Source organism: Pantherophis guttatus, chromosome 16 (genome assembly GCF_059756535.1).
Source record: "Pantherophis guttatus breed Tessera chromosome 16, ASM5975653v1, whole genome shotgun sequence".
NCBI classification, from domain to species: domain Eukaryota; kingdom Metazoa; phylum Chordata; class Lepidosauria; order Squamata; family Colubridae; genus Pantherophis; species Pantherophis guttatus.
Window position 1 is genome coordinate 1318378 of NC_142078.1, and position 25374 is coordinate 1343751.

Below are 25374 nucleotides of genomic sequence, written 5' to 3' on the forward strand. Positions count from 1 at the left end.
TTCCTTCCTTTGACTTCCTTTCCTTTTCCTTGTTCCTTGCCGTTTCCTTGTTCCTTGTCCGGTTCCTTTGCCTGTCCTTGTCCTTGTCCTGTTCCTTTCCTGTTCCTTTACTTTCCTTTCCTTGCCGGTTCCCTTTCCGTTCCTTCCTCCTGTTCCTGTTTCCTTTACTTCCTTGCCTGGCCTTTCCTGTTCCTTTCCTTTCCGTTCCTTTCCTTTACTTTCCTTTCCTTTTCCCACCCTCTATTGCACCGCACACCCCCCCCCCCCTCTGCGGTCGTCCCCTTCGCAGCGCCCACTCGACATATCCCCTATCCCTACCCTACCCCACCCTTCCCATCCCTTCCCTTCCCCTTCCCCTTCCCCATCCCTTCCCTACCCCATCCTACCCTTCCCAACCCTTCCCTCCCTACCCATCCCCCTACCCCTTCCCTTCCCTACCCCTACCCTTCCCTTCCCTTCCCTTTCCCTTCCCCTCCCCTTCCCTTCCCTACCCCTATCCCCATCCCTTCCCTTCTACCCCAACCCAACCCTACCTCATCCCCTACCCATCCCAACCCTTCCCCTTCCAACCCATCCCTACCCTTATCCCTTCCCTTCCCATCCCATCCCCCATCCCTTCCCAACCCTACCCCTTCCCTATCCCTTCCCTTCCCTTCCCCAACCCTTCCCTTCCCTTTTTTCTCTCTACCCCTTCCCCATACCCTCCCCTTCCCCTTCCCCCTTCCCTTCCCCTATCCCATCCCTTCCCTTCCATCCCTTCCCTTCCCTTCCCTCCCCTTCCCCTTCCCCTCCCTTCCCTACCCCCTCTCCCATCCCTCCCCTTCCCTTCCCCTCCCTTCCCATCCCCTACCCTTCCCTTCCCTCCCCTTCCCCTTCCCCTTCCCCTTCCCTTCCCTACCCTTCCTTCCCTTCCCTACCCTTCCCTTCCCTTCCCCTTCCCCCTTCCCTCCCTTCCCCTTCCCTTCCCTTCCCTTCCCTTCCCTTCCCTTCCCTTCCCTTCCCTACCCTTCCCCTTCCCTTCCCTCCCTTCCCTTCCCTTCCCTACCCTTCCCTTCCCCTTCCCTTCCCTACCCTTCCCCTTCCCTTCCCTACCCTTCCCCTTCCCTTCCCTACCCTTCCCCTTCCCTTCCCCTTCCCCTTCCCCTTCCCCTTCCCTACCCTTCCCCTTCCCTTCCCCTCCCCTTCCCCTTCCCTTCCCTACCCTTCCCCTACCCTTCCCTACCCTTCCCCTACCCTTCCCTTCCCCTTCCCCTTCCCCTTCCCTACCCTTCCCCTTCCCTTCCCCTCCCCTTCCCCTTCCCTTCCCCTTCCCTTCCCTACCCTTCCCCTACCCTTCCCTTCCCCTTCCCCTTCCCCTTCCCTACCCTTCCCCTTCCCTTCCCCTCCCCTTCCCCTTCCCTTCCCTACCCTTCCCCTACCCTTCCCTACCCTTCCCCTACCCTTCCCCTTCCCTTCCCTACCCTTCCCCTTCCCTTCCCTTCCCTTCCCCTGCCCTGAGCCAGAGCAAGGCCTGTGGAGGGAGCTCAGCCCAGAACGACAGTCTAGTCAGAGGGGCACATCTGGGAAACGGGGGGCTGCCTTCTTGAGCTCTGCACTAGTGGCTCAGTGGAATGAGACTCTGAATTGTAAACTGGGACAGCCTTGGCAGCACCTTGATTTTGATGCAAATACACTGGGGTGCCCCATTTACAGCATGCTACCATGGCCTGCCTTGCAGGGTGGGTTTCTTCTGAGATGAATGCAAACCAGAGTATTATTGATTATTGATTCTATGAAGCACTTTGTTAAAATTGCTGGCGGTTTGTTTCAGAATGCCGTCTTCCTTCTGCTCCCTTCCGCCTTCCTTGCTCCCCCCCCTCCGTTTGCGCAGCTTTTTAGTTCTTTGAGACCCCTGAGACCTGCCTTATGTCTCTCATGTGTCCAACCAGGTGTTGCCTACCAACCCTGAGGAAAGCTGGCAGGTGTACAGTTCTGCTCAGGACAGTGAAGGACGATGCATCTGCACAGTGGTGGCACCTCAGCAGACGATGTGCTCACGGGATGCCAGAACAAAGCAGCTACGGCAGCTCCTGGAAAAGGTAACTTGGTATGGTGGCCCTGGAATGCATCTATCTCCCTCCCTCCCTCTCTCTCTCTCTCCCTCTCATCTATCTATCTATCTATCTATCTATCTATCTATCTATCTATAATCTATCTGTCTGTCTACCTACTTACCTACCTATCTTCCTACCTACCTACCTACCATTTACTTACCTACATGTCTTCTATCTATTATCTATCTATCTACCCTCTCTCATCTATCTATCTATCTATCTATCTATCTATCTATCTATCTATCTATCTATCTATCTATCTTCCTACCTACCTACCTACCATCTGCCTACCAACCTGTCATCTATCTATCTATCTATCTATCTATCTATCTATCTATCTATCTATCTATCTATCCTACCATCTACCTACCTACTTGTCATCTACCAATCATCTACCTACCTACCTACCATCTCTCTCTCTGTCTCTGTCTCTCTCTCTCTCCCTATCTATCTACCAACCTACCTATCTAACTACCTATCATCCATCCATCTACCTACCTACCTACCTACCTACCTACCTACTATCTATCTAACTACCTATCATGCCTCCCTCCCTACCAATCTATCATCTATCTACCTACATATCTATCATATATATCTCTATCTCTATCTCTCTGTCTACCTTCCTACCTACCTATCATCCATCCATCCATCCATCCATCCATCCATCTATCTACTATCTATCTATCTATCTTCTCTGTCATATCTATCCATCTATCTATCTATGCCTTCAATGGAGGGACCAAATTGCAGTTGCAAAGCTGAGTTGCAAAATGAATATGAATTAGGTGAAGAAATGGGGGGGGAGTCTGGGGGGCTTTAAGCTGCCTAAACAGAATTCGAATTCGATTTGGGGGCGTGGAATGAAGTGCTAGAAGTTTTAATGTATTTCAGGACTCTGATGATCAATGATGACTTCGGTTGATTTACTAGTAGAGTAAATTTAAGGTGTCCCACGTTTAAATCAAATGTTTTCATTGCTATTAAATTTAGTAAAATTATTTGCTAGGCTGCAGAATTTGAGACAGACTGCTTTTGGGGGGGGGGCGGCTAAAGAGAGGGTACCTTTTATGGGCCTCCTTTTCTTTATAACAGAGTATTGTTCAAAGCCCACTATGTTGTATCTCATTTCGCCACTTAAATTTTAGCTACAACATTTTAGGAAAATAATATTTTGATTTTTTTCCCTTCCACATTTGGAATCTGACTCTTTTAGAGGAAAAAAAAAAACCGGTGCCTCTTGTTTGGCTTGGTACCTGCCAGCTACCTCTGTTATTGTGTGCCACACATGGGCATCTATTGGCGTTTCCAAATCTGCAGTTAGGAACCCAGGGTTGCAGGGTGCAAACTTTAAAATTTCTGAATAGTCAGGGAATAGTAAAGGTTTACCTTTTTTTCTTTATACACGAGGGACCACAATAGGGGTAGATTGGTTGCTTTCAATTAATTTGTGTCCCTTGTTATGGTGATGAGAACCACAGAAAATATATTTGATGTTCAAGAGACTTGAATCTATACTGGCTAATTAAAACTGAAAAGATCAAAGCCAGTCTATTGTCCTAAATAAATCTTCTAGGAGAGGAAAGTATTAAACCTCCAATTGGCCCAAACCACTTCGCTCTTCATTAATTTAATGCTTGAACTTGTTCAACGCACACAGCTTCCAAAAAAGCCACATGAGCAGCAACATTAAAATGCAAGCCTGTGCTCTTTGTTTTCTCAACTGACTTGAAAAGGTTGGGTTTGATATCATCAAACCGTAACAGAAAAAAGGATGATTTGTGGATTTCTGAGTATATATATATATATTTTTATATCCATGTGATCTGTTTTTAATAGCCTCCGGTCCACAGAGATCAGAAGGATAATATTCGAGATCAAGGAATTCAATGTTTAATTGCTTCCATTGCACAGATTTTTATGAAATATCATCTCTCCACCTCCATTCCCCAAATTAATTAGATTCTGGCAACCGAACATATCATTATCCTTGGCATTTGGGATATAATCTGCCAGGTTTTGATGAATATGGTGATAGGTTTCTCCCTACCCCCAATCATAATGCATGAAGCAATTTAACACCTTAGATGTTTTCCAGTAACAAAGCTTCAAATCTTGCTTGCTGGACCGTGGACTGTTTAAAGCAGTGCTCCTCAACCTTGGTCACTTGAGGATGGGTGGATCTCAACTCTCAGGATTCCCCCGCAAGCATTCCACACATCTTCCAAGTGGCCAAGGCTGAAAAACCCTGGTTTAAAGGGGCTGCCATTACTTATGGTGGGCACGATAGTATCTTCTGTTGCCAATATTCTGTAAATGGAATGCATATCGCAGGTCTGTGTTCTTGATGAGATCTGGAGCTGTGGCTAAACCAAGTCTTTCAGAGCTTTTCTAAACCTTCCTGAACAAAAGCGCAAGGAGGATACAATCAGAGTTATAAAATGTCTTCTCCTTTGTTCAGAGAGTTACTGCAGTTCCTGGGATTGGTAATCAGGGTAGCTCTCCCTTATTGCATTCTTTGACAAAGTGACTAAATTAATGGACCAGTGAAATGATGTGGAGTGAAAGGCATTTGACAGAGTAGACCACAGCCTTCTTGGTAAGCTAGAAAAATGTGGGATAGACAGCATCACCACCAGATGGGTTCTTAACTGGCTGACCGACTGCACTCAATGGATAGTCCTCAATTGAAGTACATCTATATGGGGGGAAGCATGCAGTGGGGTACCCCAAGATTCTGTTTTACTCCTCAATATCTTCATAAACAATTTAGATCAGGGGATAGAAGGGGAACTCATCAAACTTGTAGACAAGACCAAGCTGGGGGGGGGGCAGGGAGAGAACAGCCAACACTTGAGAAGACAGGCTCAAGATCCAGAATGATCTTGATGACAACAGTTCATTTAGTGACCATTCGATGTTACAATGCAGAATTTCAGGCTAATTGTGCCCACTGCTAGCGGTTCAATCATGACAGGATGAAGGTTGACTCAGCCTTCCGTCCTTCCGAGGTCGGTAAAAGGAGGACCCAGATTGTTGGGGGCAATATATATAAAACCTATAAAACCACTTAGAGAGAGCTGTAAAGCACTGTGAAGCGGTATATAAGTCTAAGTCTATTGCTATCTATCTCTATGTCTGCCATCCATCCATCCATCCATCCATCCATCCATCCATCCATCCATCCATCCATCTATCTATCTATCTATCTATCTATCTATCTATCTATCTATCTATCTATCTATCATGGTTGTGCAGTGGTTAGAATGCAGTATTGTAGGCTAACTCTGCTGACTGCCAACAGTTCGATTTTCACCAGCTCAAGACTAACTCAGCCTTCCATCCTTCTGAGGTCGGTCAAATGAGGACCCAGATGGTGGGGGGGGGGGGCTAAAGGCTGACTCTGTAAACCACTTAGAGATGTCTGTAAAGCACTGTCAAGTGGTATATAAGTCTAAGGGCTATTGCAGAGGGCACTTTAACCTACCTTCATCTCTGGCCTTTTCGCAGCTCTGTATCCCCTCCCCCTTGGTGCCCCCCGTTGCCCTTTGCCGTCTTCTTCCATTGATGCTGGCTCTTCCTGAGGTTTTAGGAAGGAGGCCCCACACCACCAGCAGTTCCCACATGAAGGGCCAGGCCGGGCACGCCACATCAGCAGCCAGAGGAGGGCATGAAGGATGGCAGGGAGGGCAGAGGGGAGGGCACAGGGCAGCCAAAGGATGGGTGGCGGAGTTGAAGCAGAGGCGAGCACAGCAGGGCAGCAAAGTGTGAGGTCCTGGCCTATGGCTAGGGACTATGGGTAGTTCTCGTCTTACAACAACTCATTTAGTGACCATTCAAAGTTGCAATGGCACTGAAAAAAGTCACTTATGACCGTTTTTCACACTTATGACTGCGGTAGTATCCCCATGGTCACGTGATCAAAATCCAGAGGCTTGGCAATGGGTTCAGATTTATGATGGTTGCAGGTCATGTGATCACCTTTTGACAAGCAAAGTCAATGGGGAAGCCAGGTTCACATAACAGCTGGGTTACTAACTTAACAACTTCAATGATTCACTTAACAACGGTGGCAAGAAAGGGTGTAAAATGGGGGAAAACTCAACAAATGTCTTACTTAACAGCCAAGCTTTTGTGGTCATAAGTCGAGGACTGCCTGTACTGAAACTGCCATCGCTAAGTGGCGTGATGTGATATTACTGTTGCCCCGTCGCTTAGTGACAGAAATTCCTGTCCAGTTAAGTAGTCTTTAAGCAAGGACTACTTGAATATTCATTAATTCGGTCTGTTTCCACACTAGTGAGCGATGGTGTCTTTTGGCTTCCTGCGCCAGAGCCAGAGCCGTAGATCATGAATGAAGGCAGACTTTCTGTTGCTACATCAATCATCCATCATTTGTGTGGGAATGGCCTCTGATTGCCAGTGCATGATTAGGAGGCATTTCACGGCCTCTATCGTGCACAAATGCTTTTCAGGATGGGAGAGGGAGGGAGGGAGGAAGGAAGGAAGGAAAGGAAGGAAGGAAGGAAGGAAGGAAGGAAGGAAGGAAGGAAGGAAGGAAGGAAGATGGGAGAAGGAAGGAAGGAAGATGAGAATAGGAAGGAAGGAAGGAAGGAAGGAAGGAAGGAAGGAAGGAAGGAAGGAAGGAAGGAAGGAAGGAAGGAAGGGCCTGTAGTTTTTAAAGGCATCAGCTACCATTTCGTGTGCTATATCATCTACCTACCTACCTACCTATCTACTTACGTATCATATCTATCTATCTATCTATCTATCTATCTATCTATCTATCTATCTATCATCTGTCTACCTACCTACCTACCTATCATCCATCCATCTATCCATCCGTCCATCCATCCATCCATCCATCCATCATCTATCAATCTATCTATCTATCTATCATCTATCTACCTACCTACCTATCATCCATCCATCTATCCATCCATCCATCCATCCCTACATACCAACCTATCTACCTATCATCCATCCATCCATCCATCCATCCATCCATCCATCCATCCATCCATTCATATCTATCATCTGTCTGTCTGTCTGTCTGTCTGTCTGTCTGTCTGTCTGTCTGTCTGTCTTATCTATCTATCTATCTATCTATCTATCTATCTATCTATCTATCTATCCATCCGTTTGTCTGTCCGTCCATCCGTCCATCTGTCTGTCTGTCTATCTATGCTGTGGAGGTGCAAGTGGTTAGAATGCAGTATTGCAGGCTAATTCTGCCCACTGCCAGCAGTTCGATCCTGATGGGCTCAAGGTTGACTCAGCCTTCCATCCTTCCGAGGTGGGTAAAATGAGGACCCAGATAGTTGGGGGCAAGAGGCTGACTCTGTAAACCGCTCAGACAGGGCTGTAAATCATAGTGAAGTGGTGTATAAGTCTAAGTGCTGGTGCTACTGCTATTACCTGTACCTGCATGACCAATTGTGTGCCAGACAGACTCTGTCATGGAAAACGCTCTGCAAATCAAGGTTTGCCTTTGGAGATTGTTTTCTGCTGCACATTTCGCAGCAGGGAAAGGAGAGCAGAGTTTAGCCATGTTTCAGTGCTCTTTCTGAAGTGCCTATTCAGCATCTCGGTCTCCAGTTTGCAATACATCACAAAGAAAGGGGCAACCTTAGGCACGGATTTGCAGAGATCTGCATGTTCCGATGCGCAGGGCTGGATGCATATTTATCGATAATTAGTATAGTTGAGAGAGAAACATTATCTGATTGCCACTGGGAAGAATTTCAGGCAGATGACCTTCTACTGCTGTCCCCAGCTGCTTCTCCCGACTCCAGGATTCGCATCTTCGCACTAATTACATCCTTGAATGAACTTGGTATTTTGCCTAATGGTGCAGCTCCAGTTTTGAGTCATAAAATGTAAGACTTCGGAGGACTTCGTTGGTTATCTAGTCCAGCCCTTGTTCTGCATGGGATCCTCCTGGTGGGGCATCCCAGACAGGTGGCCATTCAGCCTCTGCTTAAACCCTCCAGTGAAGGTGGTTCAAACATCTCCCAAGAGCCTCCCATTGAGGAGCAGCTTTCATCCTTAGGATGGTCTTCTTGTACCCAACCCAACCCATTCCAATATGTTTCCAAGCGATCCTGCCACATCTTTTATCTACGTGATCATGGATACTTGTCTCACTGCAGTCTTCTTCTCTCCAGACTGAAGGTACCCAACACATCCAATTGTTCCTCTTCAGTTTTTTGTTCTATTCGCCCTCATCATCATTGCTTTTCTCTGGACGTGCTCCAATTTGCCAGTGTCTTTCCTAAAATGTAGAATGGGACACAGTATTCTAGGTGTGATCTGACCAATAGAATGCAGTACTGCAGGCTACTTCTGCTGACTGCTGGCTGCCAGCAGTTTGGCAGTTTGATTCTCACCAGGCTCAAGGTTGACTCAGCCTTCTGTCCTTCCGAGGTCGGTAAAATGAGGGCCCAGATTAGAGGGGACTGTAAAGCACCGTAAAGCAGTATATAAGTCTAAGTACTACTGTTTGGGAAAGAAGGAAGGGAGGGAGGAAGGAAGGAAAAGATGGAAGGAAGGAAAGAAGGAAGGAAGGAAGGAAGGAAGGAAGGAAGGAAGGAAGGAAGGAAGGAAGAAAGAAAGAAAGAGCTGTGGTGGCACAGTGGTTAGTTAGAATGCAGTATTGCGGACTTATTCTGCCAACAGCCAGCAGTTCGATTCTCACCAGCTCAAGGTTGACTCAGCCTTTCATCCTTCCGAGGTCAGAAAAATGAGGACCCAGATTGCTGGGGGCAAGAGGCTGACTCTGTAAACTGCTTAGAGAGGTCTGTAAAACACTGTGAAGCGGTATATAAATTTAAATGCTATTGCTAATACAGAAAATAGATCTTTCTTGGTTTTGACACCGTACTTCAGCTGAGGATTGCATTTGCTTTTTTTTACAGCGCCATTATCATTTTTTAAAAATTTATCTATTTAAACGTATTGGCCACCCAAAGCCATTTGCAACATTGAAAATTAGAGAAAACATAAAAACAGCTAAAAGCATTAAACTGACAGATTTGAACCAGCGGTAGCTTCTGGGTAGCCTTCAAGGGCAGCCCCCCATAGAGCACATTGCAATAACGCAATCGAGGTGAGGGGACCAGGTCATGAATGGCTGCCTAAAAGGCCTTCTGCCTCAGGAATGGGTGCAAGTGGTACCCAGGATGAACCCTGTGCAAAGGCCTTCCTGGTTGCAGCTGCCCCCCTGCTTTTTGAACAGCAGCTGCAAGTCAAAAAGTACACATTAACAGAGATGGAAGGGACCTTGTAGGTCATCTAGTCCAACCCCCTGTCCAAGCAGGAGACCCTACATCATTTCTGTCAGATGGCAGTCTAGTCTCTCCTTGAAAGCCTCCAGTGATGAAGCTCCCACAACGTCTGAAGGCAACTTCTGTTCCATGGGTGGATTGTTCTCACTGTCAGAAAATTCCTCCTTATTTCCAGGTTGAATCTCTCCTTGATCAGTTTCCATCCATTGTTCCTTGTCTGGCCTTCAGGTGCTTTGGAGAATAGGTTGATTCCCCCCCCTCCTCTCTGTGGCAGCCCCTCAAATACTGGAAGACGCTATCCTATCTTCCCTGGTCCTTCTCTTCACTAGACTAGCCAGGCCCAGTTCCTGCAACCGTTCATCGTATCTTTTAGCCTCCAGTCCCCTCATCATCCCGGTTGCTCTTCTCTGCACTCTTTCTAGAGTCCTAACCTCTTTTTACCTTGCCAATTGATGTAAATGAAGCAGTTGACAGAGGGATAGACAGGTGGGTGGATTGGCATGTTGGCAGCAAAACAGATACATGCCAACGATCGTCAGCAATCTGAGAAACGGACTCATCCATTCGATCCTAGATTCTCTAAGCTCTAGCCATGTTGGCGTATTTCAGGCCCATCAATCAAACTGCACCGCCTTTTGTGATCTGAGAGGCGTGCTGCTACTCTTTGAAGTAGCAGGTTCCTCCCTCCTTGTCCATATAGCCCTCACCCACCCTGTGGATTTTCTACAAAGCTTTTATTTATTTATTTTTAAAAAATATTTTTTATTGAGCATTTTACATTTTAAAACCAAACACACAATAGCAAAAGAAATCAAAAGACAAAAACAAAAAGCAAAAACACACATACACCAGAAATAGTGTGAAATACAATACTAACAACAGATATATATAGTTTTACAACTTTCTGCATCGACTTTTGTCTTTACTCTTAGCTTTTATCTAGAAAATCTAGAATAAAATCTAGAAAGCTTTTAAACTCTGCCTTTTCCAGCAGACCTCTGTCCAGGACGATACAGGAGCTGAAAGCAGAGTCTTGTTCAGTTCTACTTTTATTCCCCTGGAGTCTTGGTTTTTTCCTTGTTCATTACTGATTTATTTCCAGTGTAGTTTACGTAATACGTTTTTGCATTTTTAAAAATGCTGCCCTAAAATACTTCTGGATTTATAAATAACATCAATAATGAACGAATGAATTCCAGCATCCCACCTGTAAATCGTAGCATTATTTGATGATACAAAAACACAAATATTATTGTAATAATATAACTGTTACAACAAGAACCTTACCTCCATCTGACTGCCTTGCTTTCTTTGGCTGCATTGAGTAACAACAGCACACCTACATCTGCATGGGGTAAACCCTCAGTTTCTGCTGTAACAGATGTCACTTTGATTTCAAACAGAGCAATGTTATGCACAAAATCTCATTTGTCATTTAATCAGCATTTGTCCTTCTGTCCCTCCAATCCAAGTGAAGACTTTACTATAGTTCCTACTCAGGAGTAAGTAAGTATCATGTGGCTTACAAGCAGACCAAGAAAGACAGAACTGCAGCCTTTGAGTTTACTGAGCTACAAACCTGGTTGCTATTTTTCCCCATCTCCATGGGCCGCGGTGGCTCAGCGGTTAGAGTGCAGTACTGCAGGCTCCTTCTGCTGCCTGCCGGCTGCCTGCAATTGGGCAGTTCCAATCTCACCAGGCTCAAGGTTGACTCAGCCTTCCATCCTTCCGAGGTGGGTAAAATGAGGACCCAGATTGTTGGGGGCAAGAAGCTGACTTTATAAACGGCTTAGAGATGGGTGGAAAGCACTGTGAAGCGGTATATAAGTCTAAGTGCTATTGCTATTGCTATCTTGTCATGGAAAGTTTAAGCCATTTTCTACAAGCCATATTGCACATATTCTGTTATCCTAAAACTGTAGAATTGTTGAATTACTCTCTACCATGTTCAGGAAAATCAATTAAGCTATTTCCAAGAGGTAATGTCCAACTGTCCAAACTCTTAAAAACTTCCAGAGTTGGAGAATCTGCAACCTCTCTAAGTAGATAGTTCCACTATTGGACAATTGTTATTTTCAGTAAGTTCTTCCTTAAATTCAAAAGAAATCTAGGTAGCTGCAACATGTATCTGTGATTTCTGCTCTTACTTTCCATGTTCATTGGCAAAGAGCTTTTGTCAATCTCCCCTTTGTGTCTCTCTTCCTTTAATGACTTCTTCTCTCTTGGTTTCTCCTTTCCTCGCTCCACAGGTACAGAACATGTCCCAGTCAATAGAAGTCTTGGACAGGCGAACTCAACGGGATCTTCAGTATGTGGAGAAAATGGAAAATCAGATGAGAGGCCTGGAATCCAAGTTCAAGCAAGTGGAAGAGAGCCACAAGCAACACCTGGCCAGACAGTTTAAGGTAAGTCGACTTCTTGGGCCCCGGAAGGAAAAAAGTGTCCTCTTGACAGAATTTTTGGGGAAGGCTGAGGATCTCTTAGGCACCGTTTCCCAACTGGGGTGGGGAGGGGGTTTCTCAGAATGGTTGGGTTCCCCTCCCATTGCAGGACTACTCTTGCTCACAACAATGGTGGCTGAAGCTCAGCACAGAGGCAGAACGGAAAGGACTCTGTGCAGCTTTGATTTTCACTGCAATGGCTGGGAGTTTCCAGGAAGCCTCCATTTCCTTTGCTTAAAGGCATCCTGGAAACCCTAAACTTGGGATGAACTGAATGGCTTTTGAGATCCAAGGGTCAGATTTTTGGGCTGCAACTTTTTCTCCTTATCAGCATTCTAAAATCTACTTTCCCTACTAAAATCCATTCCTTTGGCTGCCGTTAAAGCAGTTGTCTCCACAGGGGGGGGAAAAAAGACCCAATAACCCAGGCTGGAAGGTGCTTTTTCCAAAAGACAACTGGACTTTCTTGGTTTGAAAACATTTCACTTCTCATCCAAGAAGCTTCGAAATGTGTAGGCAGAGGGGAAAAAACCAAGGAAGTCTATTTGCCTTTTGGAACAAGCTTCTTTGAGACAACAATGATGATTGAGAATCTCCATAGACATTTACCCAATAACCTTATTTTTCTACACCCACCCACCCCCAAAAAAGTTGTCCCTCAAAAGCTTTTCATCTCTCCACCTTTCCTCACTGAACTGGTTCCCATTTAATAGATCTTTCTCCTCCATGCCCACAAAAGCACCTGTCTGGAATTTGCTAAGGTCCATAAGATTTTGTGCCAAGTAAAACTGATGTAATCAAGGAAAGATGCCCTTGTCAGTTTCGAAATCTAACTGGGAGTTTTAATATTGCACATGAAATCCTCAAGACGGAAGGGACTCTTGGAGACGTCCAACCCACCCCCAGCTCAGTGTAGGAAGCCAAATGGGAAGATCCCCATGGCTTGGAGGCTCCAACTGGGCGCGGCTTTTCCGAGCTACGAATGAATGTGATGTGTGAATGTAATGACCCTCGTGTTCTTTCAAATGAGTGTTTCTGTCTGGTGCTGAGCCCCTCTAATCAAAATGGCTTCCCGGTGGCACTTGGAGCCCACCCACCCACCCATGGAATGCAATGAAAACAGAGCCCCAAGTTCAGACATTCTTGAGAGATGGCTGTCCAGGCTCTGGTTCATTTCAGTCCATCCAGTGAAGAGGAGCCCACCCTTCCTCCTCTGGAGAATTAGTTCCATTATGAAACTGCTCTGCTTCTCGCCTCACAATCGGGAGGCTGTGAGTTCGATCCTAGGTAGCAGCAGGTATTTCTCTCTCTGGGCACAATGAGTAAATATCTGCTGTGAACTCTGCATTGGCAATAGGTAGGGCATCCGGCGAGTAAACACTCAGCTCCCTTCAGTTGCCCCGACTCCATCCCGATGCAAGGGATTACGGGGTCAGTAAAAGACAAAAAGGAAAAAAAAATGAAACTGCTCCGCTTGTTGCATTTTTATTTTTTAACGTTCAGCATCATTTGGCCTGTTGCACATATTAATTCAAACTTGTGGAGATCGTTAAGAGGGAAGGAGACGTAGCTGGAGGAGATGTTTTCTGGAACTGTTTTCAGGCTTCCCCAACCTGTCCCTGATCCCAGTGCAGAGATGGGTTGGTGGGAAGGCTCTAGAGAAAAACCTCCTAGCAGGTGTGTGTGTGTGTGTGTGTGTGTGTGTGAGAGAGAGAGAGAAAGAAAGAGAGAGAGTCCAAAGAGACCCTTTCGTTCCACACATTCTCAGCTGAGTGAGTGGCTTTTGGGGAAAGGCAGGACAGCCTCTTTATTTGCTGGCATTCTAAACAAAATGAGACTTGAATCGCATTCCAGAATCCTTCACAAATAGTTTGTCAGGCCTGGAAGCCTTTCCGTTGGGGGTGTTACTTGGAACTCTGACATTGTTTCCAGGCAGAAAAGTGGGGTTGATGATAGCTTCCTCATGGATTAGAGGGCCTTTCTGGCTCTCCGGGAAAAAGGGCTTCTCCTTGTGGTGATTTTTCCACAGCAGAGAAGCCCTTGGCCATGATCTTGGCTTGGCTTCTGCAGAAGCTCCTGGGTCAGGGGGCCATCTTCCTTTCGGAGGTCTTCAGTGGGCAGGAGATGGAAGGAAAGGGAAGGAAGCCCAGGAGGTTGCAGACCAGGGGACAGAGAGTCATGCAAGAGTAGGCAGCTCCATCACACACCTGAAGGCTTTTCCCTTTGAAAGAATGTGCAAAGCAAGTTCCCTTTCATCAGATTGAATGAGGCAGAGGAGAGAGAGAGAGAAAGAGAGAAGAGAGAGAGAAAGAGAGAGAGGAGAAAGAGAAGAAGAGAAAGAGGAGAGAGAGAGAGAGAAAGAGAAGAGAGAGAGAGAGAGAGAAAGAGAGAGAGGAGAAAGAGAAGAAGAGAAAGGAGAGAGAGAGAGAGAGAGAGAGAGAGAGAGAGAGAGAGAGAGAGAGAGAGAGAGAAGACTAAAACAGCAAACGAAGTGAAGAATCCAAAAGGTTTTCCCAGAAGACATCCCTTAACATTTGCATGCCAGACTCATAAGGCCAAACGCCACGAAAGGCAGAAGCTCGTCTGGGCTTTCCCCAGGCGAGAGCTGCTCAGGCCCCTGCCGAAGCCTCTGCCTTTTCATGACTTGCGAGTTGAACCAGGGCTCCCTTTCATTCTTGGCTACCATAGGCACAAACGCTGCCAGAATCCTTTGCCTCTCACAGGGGGTCCCCCAATAGTCCCCTTCCTCTGCAGAAAAAGGGAGGCCAAGCCCTGCGGGCAAACTTTCCACGATGGGTCCCTGCCTGCTGAAGACGTGGGCTCCCGCGGCGCCTGACCCAAAGCAGAGATCCAGGGAGCTTCCCCTGACAGCCTTAAACACGGAAGCTTGGAGATCTTGGGGAAGAGGGGGGGGCTTCCCCTCCTTTCCATTGCAGGGCCACCATGCGGTCAGCAAGGGCAGAGGGGTTTCCTGGCAATGGGGAGGGATTGGGTGAAGGGCAAGGCGGAAGATGCCGAGGGAGGCAGTTGAGAGAATGGCACGGGGCGGAGGGGAGATGGCCAGAAGCTCCTACCCCACTCCGTGAGTTGGCCCTTGTGATGGCCAGAAGCTCTTATTCCCTCCCGTGAGTTGGCCCTTAGGGAGGAGGTCTCTGGGGAGGGATGGGCCAGCAGGGCCACAGCTGGGATGCAAACTGTGTTAACCTGTGAGTAAAGCCTCCGGGACTTGAGCGTTTCGTCTTCTTGCTTGCAGGGCTAACTTAAAAGAAAGTTTTACAATGTCGCACTGGCTGAAGAAGCTGTTCATCCCCCAGGCCCCCCTCCCCCCACATGAAACCATGAAAAGCAGAGAGAGAGAGAGAGAGAGAGAGAGAGAGGGCAGAGGGCTTTCCCCAAACCCCCTTTGAGTTCGGTCTTTTCTTGAGTTCTCTGGTCCTGGTTTATTTTACTGATTTTTTTCTTTCCAATTCCCACCCTTGCCAGAACCACTCCGCTGAAAGCTTGTCTGTTGCATGGAACTTGTAGAAATAACATTTCATCACTAGTTTTTGGAATTCCTTGTCAATGCGTTGGTTATTATTATTATTATTATTATTATTATTATTATTATTATTATTACTAATTATTATTACTATTATTATTATCCTCTTCCTCATCCTCCTCATCCTGATCATCATCATTATTTTATGGAAAAGAAAAAAAAAAGAATTTGTGTATGTGACCGAAGCATGTAACCTTAAGATGTTGCATTCTAAAAACAGAAAAAAATCAAAATAAAGGCCTTTTTTCCCAAATAAGATGGTGTTTTTCAGACTGTTTAATATATATATATATTTCTCCCATTTGAATGTCCACACTCCCCACAAGCCTTAATCATACTAATAATGCCAGTCCTTGTGGTGCACCCCGAAGGGAGCAGCAGCAGCCCAGTGCAGAGAGGAGGGGCGGGTGGGACACTCTTGCGTACAGAGCACTGAAACCAAGCTTATTTTAACCTTGCAGGCGATAAAAGCGAAAATGGAGGAACTTAGGCCCTTGATCCCAGTCTTGGAGGAGTACAAAGCCGATGCCAAATTGGTTTTGCAGTTTAAGGAGGAGGTGCAGAACCTGACGTCGGTTCTAAACGAGCTCCAGGAGGAAATTGGCGCCTTTGACTACGAAGAGCTTCAGAGCAGAGTGTCAAATCTTGAAGAGAGGCTGCGGGCATGCATGCAGAAATTAGGTAGGAGATGCACCGGCCCCCGAGGGGCAGGGTGTCCTCACCCTCTGGGCTGTTCTGCTCCCACCGGGCACCCAGGCTGGCCAGAGATGCAGGAATCGCCCTCCCGCTCCTTCCTCACCCCACTCCCCCACCCCACCCGAACTCAGTGGGTGCCCTGCCACAGCCCTGGGCAGAGGGGGTCCCACTGCAAACCTGCCAACAAGGGCCAGAGGAAGTGCCCTTGCGGCCCTTGGGTTGAGTCCCCCGTAAGGGAGAGGTCAGGGAAGACACTTGGGCAGGGCACGTCAGAGAGGATGGATGGATGGATGGATGGATGGATGGATGGATGGATGGATGGATGGATGGATGATTCAGGGCCATTCTGCCAACCTAGGGGGTTTTCCAGAAGGACCATTGTGGCAGGAATCTTCAATTTGGAATGTGCATGGGGAAGGGAGTGGGGATGAGACACTGCTGACCGAAAGGGGGATAGGAAAAACATGCGGGTGGGGGGGCTCAAAACAGAGACTTGGGCTCTGGGCAAGCTCACACCGATCCTCTTCTAGCTGGCTTGAAAGGGTCCAGGTGTCACAAGCCAAGATTCCAAAGCCACCAGCGTCTAAATACTGTCACCAACCCTGGTTTTTATATCCTGCTGTTCTAAAACACCATCAGTAGTAAATCTTCGGCTAACATCTTAAACAACCAAAAGAAAAACGAGGCTCCAAACAGCTACCAGTGGGGGGGAAAATGCAGAGATAAGATTAATATGATGGCTGCAAACATAAACGCCAATAATTAAAACCCCTGCCCTACTGCCAACCTCTAGAAGCCCTCTGAAGTGCGTCTGGTGAAGCCACCCTGACTTGAGTAATGAAAATCCCCAAGTTTTGGGGGTGATTGGGAGACCTATTTAAGTCATTGATTTACTGTAGTTATTTATATTTCATATTTCCAAACTGCCCGTCTCCCTCCAGACTCTCTGCTGTTCATGATCCCACCACCCCAGAGCCAGGATCCCCTGGTTGACTTGAGAATCCACCACTCGGAAAGAACCTTGATCCAATAACCAGGGTTCCGTTGGGAAAGTCAGGGGAACCTTTCAGAGTTGTGGGGCAGGGTCTGTGCCAGGACTAGCTGACATATCTCTGTCGAGGGAATGTCCCATTAAGCAGATCAGGGGAGGAACAAAGGCATTCTTGCCAGAAATCAAGCGAGCTAAATGATCTCCAGTGGATCTCCTCCTACATGGGATTTCCAGTTTCTGCTGGATATCACTGAGGTTGTGGGCCAGAACAGGAAGCGGCACCTATAGTGGTACAATGCCACCAAAGCTCAATCAGAACTAAGCCTTAAGCATTGCGAAGGTTTATGCCAGGTAAGTAGGTAGGCGATGGCAGGCCATCTTTTCCCTTTCTGGTACTCTCTTGGAGATGGATGGGGAGCCCCTATGAAATGCAGCTTACATTTGTGGTTCACCAGCCAACCCCTTCACCCCCTCAGAGAGATTCCCTTAGCAGAGCTTCTGATGGACTTCAAAAGTTCTTTTAAAATCCAGAGATTGCATCTGCCTTGAAAATGTCCCCTGTTGAACCTAATAGCACAGACAAAGAGCGGGAAACGTCACATGACATTTTGTATTATGTCATAAAATGCTTTATGGTAAAATTACGATCATTTAAAATTCACAGCAGTTTTATAACGTTTGCCAAATATTTATTCCACAAGTGTTATGGGTCCCAGAGAGTTAGCCCATTGGAGATACATTGGTTCAAAGAGTTCTGCCCATTTAAAGGTTACGGATACAAGAGCTCTAGTAGGACATAGATTGCTTGTTAAAGATAAAGTTAAAAATCAGACCGGGATTCCACAATTTTTTATAGATCTTGCTAACACCAGAGAAGGGAAATCTATCTCTTACCATAACCCCCAGATTGGTTCCAGAGAGCTGCCATTTTACTACTCTTTTGAGACTGGATAGCCCAGAAATGAATCATAGCACATCAGAGTTGGAAGGGAATTAGAGGTTTTCTAGTCCATCTCCTTGCTCAAGCAGGAGACCCTGCTCAATAAATTTTACGTCTCATAGGCTGGAAGAAAGGAGTGTGCAAGACTTCCTAGAAAGGCCCAGGGCTTTAGAATCCTTCTCTTTTGCTCCGTGAATGGCAACTTATTATATTATGTGCCAACGTTCACCTACCTATGCCCACTGAAAACATTCTTTCTTGGACGGCTGTTCTAACAGCAATCCATAATGGGTGGAGCCCATTTTTCTTAAGTGATGGTGAGAAACAGAAATATCCCAAACCCATGGTAGATTTTTGTCAACTCATCTGAGATCCAAGGAACTTACAATTATTATTTATCTATTGAAGGAAATGTTCCTCAAATACATAAGGTAGGAGGATGGAGAACTTCTTTTAATCCGAAAGAAGAGATCATATAAATGTTTGTCACTACTTGATGTGGTACCTTTTAGTGAATTGTAATTAGATGCCTGATGGATACCTATATTATTGTGTATTGGGCATTATAGATTTCCGAGTCTTCAGAAATATAATGCGGTTCTTCCTAAATAGCCCTAATTGCTACAAAGCTGAATTCAGTTATCAAATCCTAATGTCTAAGACCAAATACACGAATAAATTCTGGTCTTTATTATGGATAGGGTGATGTTCCTGGACTTCCCAAAACAGATGTATGAAAGCATCACTGCTGAGATGGAACACGGTCCCCTTATTAAGGGGACATGCAGGAGTGATTTCCTTGAGAGCTGATGGCTTCCATTGAAAAAAATATTTAACATTATATTTGAAATTGATAAATTGTATGAGTTCCCCCTATGTTTGAAATGAAGAACTTGCTCAGTGGTGAGTCCACTTTCACGAGAGGCCTCCAGACAGTGCTGGGTGAAGCATCTTCTCTCGTCCATCTCTAGCATTTGGTGATGCCAATCTTTTGTGAAGAACACACTTTTGGCAAGTATCTCTTTTATGGCGTGCGGAGGTCTTGCACCTGTTCTGAAGGAGGCACCAAAGGCAGGTTGCACCATGCTTCTCTCCAGCCACCTGCAGCCTCCTCGCTTCCCAAGTGACTATTCCGTCCCGGGGAAGGCAACCGGAAGGACCTTTTTCTGACCAGAAAGCAGAGAGGCAGCCAAGAAAACCACAGAGGGGCAGAAAGCTAAACGAACTGTTGTAATTCTAGGACTTCCTTTAGGTTCCAATATTGGTTCCAATATTTGATAGGCTCCTACAAAGAGGAGGGGGTCAACCTGTTTTTCAAAGCACCAGAAGGCAGGACAAGAAACAGTGGATGGAGACTAATCAAGGAGAGGCCCAAAGGTGCTTTTTTTCTTTTCTTTTCAAGAGGCAACGGGACTTTCTGGTTTTTCTTTGAAGACGTTTCGCTTCTCATCCAAGAAGCTTCTTCAGCTCTGACTGGATGACGGTGGGGAATGGAAGGATTTAGACTCCTTGCAGAGAGCTGGTCCTTTGCCTCCTTTGAGAGGGTCTTTGAGGTCACCTGGAGGTTTATCTGGGTCAAAGTTCAGCTGCCTCTTGAAAAAAAAAAGAGCACCTTTAGGACAACCATGACCTGGAGGACTGAGAATCTCCATAGACATTGAATGAAGGAGAGAAGCAACCTGGAATTAAGGGGAGATTTCCTAACAGTGAGAACAATTAACCAGTGGAACAACTTGCCTCCAGAAGGCAGATCTCCTGCTCGAGCAAGGGGCTGGACTAGAAGACCTCCAAGTTCCCTTTCGACTCTTGTTATTCTGCACAGATTTGGCTCTATTCCATGGTGAGCAGCAGCTGTTCTGACTTTGTTTCTTCCCTATATGAGGAGGCAGCTATTTTCTCTTTCAATGGGCCCTCTGTGCACACCCAGAACTTCTCGCCAGCACACCCTGCAACTGTGCAAATTCCCTTTCCCCCCCCAAAAAAATTCACTTCTTCTGCCATCTCAGCCACTTTCTCTGTCTAGCGAAGAATACTCTGAACTCAAAACTACCATCCAAAGAAATGGGAAAGCGTCGTAAATACGATTTAGAAAACACCAGAAGCCTCTTTCCCAGGACAAGAAAACCTGCACATTTTGACCCAGAATTATGCCGACTATAAGGTGGAGGGAGGGGTGGGAACTGCAGGGCTTTCTTACTATTGTTGTGTTCCACTATCTTGCAGCGTGTGGGAAATTGACTGCAATAAGCGATCCCATCACCGTAAAGACCTCCGGCTCAAGGTTCGGCTCCTGGATGACGGACCCCTTGGCTCCCGAGGGTGAAAGCAAGGTAGGGTCATTTCCTTGTACCGGCCTTTGACTCTGTGAAGAGGGCAGTAAGGCTTGGACCACCCCAGGAGAGTCCAAACTCACTGGGAATGCTGCTGCTCTCGGTCATCCCCACTGACCCACAGGCCAGCAGTAAGCCTTCAAAGATGGGCAGGGGCCTGCTTGTCTCGTCCCTCCTCACTAGAGGCACAGTTCAGGTGATGGGACTGGCAGTCTCCGGGGGGGGGCATATTTTTCTGCCTGTTTCCAGCTAATTCTGGTTTATCTTTTCCTGCCACATCTCAAGGGGTGGGAGAGAAAGGGAGCAGACAAAAGACAGAGGGGCCCAGTGAAGCCAGCAGGACCTGGCAAGTCTCTGTCAAGTGCTGAGCTCTTTCCCCAAACCCTCTCCTCTAAAGGATGTTTAATTGTCTCCGTGAGTTCTGAGGCATAACAGACTCACTTCCTTCAGAGGAAAGCTCCCTTTTCTGTTATTGGTAAACCAGCACAGCTCTGCTCATTCAGGAAGACGGCGGGTTCTCTGTGGAGCCACAGTTCATTTTGCACAGCCCCAGGGAGAGTAAAGGGTTTTGCAGAACACCAGAGGTCCATCCTATGATGGACCTCCATGAAGAGGGAAGAAGGGTTGTGTCCATGGGTGTCTGTCTGAAGGTCCAAGAACGGTTTATCTGTATTCTTAGCAATAGCAATAGCACCGAGGCTTATGTACCGCTTTATGGTGCTTTCCAACCCAAGAGATTTTACAGAGTCAGCCAATTGCCCCCAACTATCTGGCTCCTCATTTTACCCACCTCGGAAGGATGGAAGGCTGAGTCAACATTGAGCCAGTCAGGATTGAACTGCTGGCAGTGAGCAGAGTTAGCCTGCAATACTGCATTCTAACTACTGTGCACCATGGATGGATGGATGGATGGATGGATGGATGGATGGACGGACGGACGGAAGGAAGGAAGGAAGGAAGGAAGGAAGGAAGGAAGGAAGGAGAAAAGGAAGAGCAATAGCTGTAGCACTTAGACTTATATACCGCTTCACAGTGCTTTACAGCCCTCTCTAAGCAGTTTACAGAGCCAGGCTCTTGCTCCCAACAATCTGGGTCCTCATTTTACCCACCTCAGAAGGACGGAAGGCTGAGCTTGAGCTTGGTGAGATTTGACCTGCCAACTTGCAGGCAGCCAGCAGTCAGCAGAAGTAGCCTGCAGTGCTGCACTTTAACCACTGCGCCACCGTGACTCATTACCTGTATCCTTCATAGAAATTATGGGTAACTTTGAAAGAAATGGAGCTTGTTGACATTATTAAATCTGGCCTATAATGTGATATGTCTCAGATGGTCTTTCAAAAGCCTGTATGTGAGACATGTATTGATTCATTGCCACCACACTCTGTGTGTGTTGGATGATAAACCTCATCTTCACAACTGGCTTTGCTGTTGGACCTGGTGACTGAAGCAGATGGGAATTGTAGTCCCACAGTTGGAGATTGGCACCAGATTAGAGAAAGCTAGGCTACTGACCTTTGACAGCAGAACCGTTAGATGGGTGAATTTTTTTAATGCTCTTTCCTACTCTGTGTTCTGCTGCTCTTCCCTAGGTCTGGTACATGGACAGTTATCACAACAACCGATTTGTCCGCGAATACAAATCCATGTCGGACTTCATGAACACGGATAACTTCACCTCTCACCGCCTTCCACACCCATGGTCCGGCACCGGCCAAGTAGTCTACAACGGCTCGATTTATTTCAACAAATACCAAAGCCACATCATCATCAGGTTTGACTTGAAAACGGAGACCATCCTTAAAACCCGTAGCTTGGATTACGCCGGCTACAACAACGTCTACCATTACGCCTGGGGTGGCCATTCAGACATCGACCTCATGGTGGACGAGAACGGGCTGTGGGCCGTCTACGCCACCAACCAAAATGCAGGGAACATTGTTATCAGCAAGCTGGACCCCAACACATTGCAGAGCCTTCAGACCTGGAACACCAGTTACCCCAAGCGCAGTGCCGGCGAAGGGTTCATCATCTGCGGCACGTTATATGTCACCAACGGCTACTCGGGAGGGACGAAGGTGACCTACGCTTACCAGACCAACAGCTCCACTTACGAATACATAGACATCCCGTTCCTAAACAAATACTCACACATTTCCATGCTGGACTACAACCCTAAGGACCGAGCCCTCTACGCTTGGAACAATGGCCACCAAATACTTTACAACGTCACCCTTTTCCACGTCATCAGGTCTGACGAGTTATAGTCCTTTTTTGGGGTGCGGAGATGGGACTGAAGGCTTCACGCACAGCAAACCCCCGAGAGCCGAAAGCTGTCGGGGACACATATTTTAAACTTATCAAAAAGGAAGTTTCGAAACGGAGAAGCTGCCAATCCGGAAGCAGAGAGGATTATTACCTGAGTTAAAACTGCAAGACGAGAACTTACCTCTCAAATGTCAAACTACTATTATCGAACAACAGGAATAATAATAATAATAATAAAAAAAATACGCTACTCATTTGCAGCTGGAACTGCACTTGAAAAATACTTTCCAGCCACTTTTTCAGGGTGGGGCCGGGGTAGTTGTCCCCCCCCATTTATGTTCCAATAGCAGAGCTGTAGTTACAGAGTACGATGAAAGGCGATGACTGTTGGACATTCATTAGGGGTTACCTGGGATTCTTGTTTCCTCTCTTTTTCTTTTTTGCCTTTGTTTCTTTCTTGATGTGTTGCATGGACACTTCCTTACATCACAGAGTGTGGCAATGAGTGTCTGGGGGTTGTTTGACAGCGTACAGTTGATTCACACTAGCAGAGTTTGTTTGTTTGTTTTTTTAAATGAAAAGAGGGTTGTGTGTAAAGATTGTATAACCATTACAGCTAGCAACTCATCTCTCTCCTTCTCTCTCTCTCTCTCCCCCCCTTTTTCTGTGCTTTATGTCCCCTTTAGATGAACTGTTCTGAGACCCAAAGTAGCTAATGGAACTGTGTCTTTAGTAGCTATAAAATACAAAAAGAAAAAAAAAGTTATGTACTATTGACAAGATGTTGTACCCAAATATTTGTTTGAACATGTATCCAACCAATAACTTGTACCCTAAATGTCTGTTATTAACCAGAGGTGGAAAACTTTATATGTCCAAGTTTATGCAATGAATGTTGTAAATGCAAACAATGTCATTTGAATTAATAAATGAAAGTTTCATATCTTAAGAAAAGTCCTGTGTTTATGTCCTATAGATAAGCAACTAATGTCTGGAAGGAGATTCAGAAGCAAGACAAATTTCACGAAGAGATGAGCTTTTACTTTCCTCCAAATTCTATGAATATTTGAACTTTCTCTGTGTATAATGTGTAAACGGAACGGACACAATCTGTACGTTTTGCGTTTTTGTACAATGGCCTTCCTTGCATTGCAGATGACTGAATATTTATATACTGCATCTTTCAAATCGCAGTGCCCTTTGAAATGTTGCAAAATAATAAATATGGTTTGCTCTGAGATGAGAAGACTCCAATCTAATCATAGCTTGAAAAAAATGAGAATCCCAGCCCCGTTGCTAACATTTCAGCTGGGGAGGGGGGGGAGTGCTGATGCTTTGCCCCTTTGGGGGCACGGTGTGCACATGCAGTAGGCCAAAGCTAGTTGCAAATGATTAAAAATTATCAATAGTTTTCTTTAAAAAGAGTAACTGAATGGATCCCTTAAGCTTTTTTTTGACTTAACAGTTTATAGTTTGTTAAATCCAACTGCCATAGTTCAAAAAAAGGGGAAGGGGAATTAAAGGTGGGTAAAAGATGTTGGCTGTATAGCACTAGTACTTAGCCCTTAGACTTATATACCGTTTCACTGTGCTTTATAGCCCTCTCTAAGCAGAGGTCAGCCTATTGCCCCCAACAATCTCATTTTACTGACCTCGGAAGGATGGAAGGCTGAGTCAATCTTGAGCCAGTCAGGATCAAACTAATGGCAGTGAGCAGAGAATTAGTTTGCAATACTGCATTCCAACCACTGAGCCTCCACGGCTTTAGCTAGAAATAGAAGATGATAGATAGATAGATAGATAGATAGATAGATAGATAGATAGATAGATAAGCTATAGCAATAGCAATAGCAATATTGCTATTTATACTTAGCAATAGCATGTATACTTATATATAGTTTGAAGATGAAACTCGAATACTTTGGCCACCTCATTAGGAAGGAAGGACTCCTTGGAGAAGAGCCTAATGCTGGGAACGATTGAGGGCAAAAGAAGAAAGGGACAACAGAGAACGTGGTGGCTGAATGGAGTCACTGAAGCAGTAGGCGTGAGCTTAAATGGACTCCAGAGGATGGTAGAGGACAGAAAAACCTGGAGGAACGTTGTCCATGGGGTCGCAATCAGTGGTGGGATTCAAATAATTTAACAACTGGTTCTCTGCCTTAATGATTTCTTCCAACAACCAGTTCACCAAACTGCTCAGAAAGTTAACAACCGGTTCTCCTGAAGTGGTGCGAACTGGCTGAATCCCACCACTGGTCGCGATGGGTCGGACACGCCTAACAACAACTGCTTTTACAGCCCCCTAAGCGGTTTAGAGTCAACCTATCACACCCAACAATCTGGGAAGGCTGAGTCAACCTTGAGCCTGGTGAGATTTGAACTGCTGAAGTAGCCTGCAGTACTGCACTCTAACCACTGCGCCACCTCGCATATAGATATAAAGATATAGATATAGATTTATATAAATACATATATAGAGATGAGAGAGAGAGAGAGATGATAGATTATATATGATAAATAGATAGATAGATGGATAGATAGATAGATATCCATCCATCCATCCATCCTATATATATCCATCCTATATATATCTATCCATCATGCATATGCATATACATATATATACATATACACATACACATACATATACACATTCTTCCTACATTTTTATATATAGTGCAGTGCAGATTAGGTCCTTTAGCAGCTAGATCTCAGAAGGAGGTGGCTCCTCTCCTGGCTACAGTTGACACCTGAAGCTGCTCTTCTCCAGATATCCCACCTCTTCCCT

At 46.0% G+C, this 25374-nt stretch overlaps 1 protein-coding gene across 2 annotated transcripts in view; it reads left to right on the forward strand.

Moving 5' to 3' along the window:
- Window positions 1-23537, forward strand: part of OLFM1 (olfactomedin 1) — a 53331-nt gene extending 29794 nt beyond the window's left edge. For both annotated transcript variants that reach the window (XM_034427171.3, XM_034427170.3), the window contains exons 2-6: window positions 1929-2078; window positions 11629-11784; window positions 15823-16042; window positions 20212-20318; window positions 21908-23537. In XM_034427171.3, coding sequence (XP_034283062.1) covers window positions 1929-2078; window positions 11629-11784; window positions 15823-16042; window positions 20212-20318; window positions 21908-22582 — 1308 coding nt within the window. In that variant the 3' untranslated portion in view covers window positions 22583-23537. The remainder of the gene's footprint in view (window positions 1-1928; window positions 2079-11628; window positions 11785-15822; window positions 16043-20211; window positions 20319-21907) is intronic.
- The last annotated feature ends 1837 nt before the right edge of the window (window positions 23538-25374 follow it).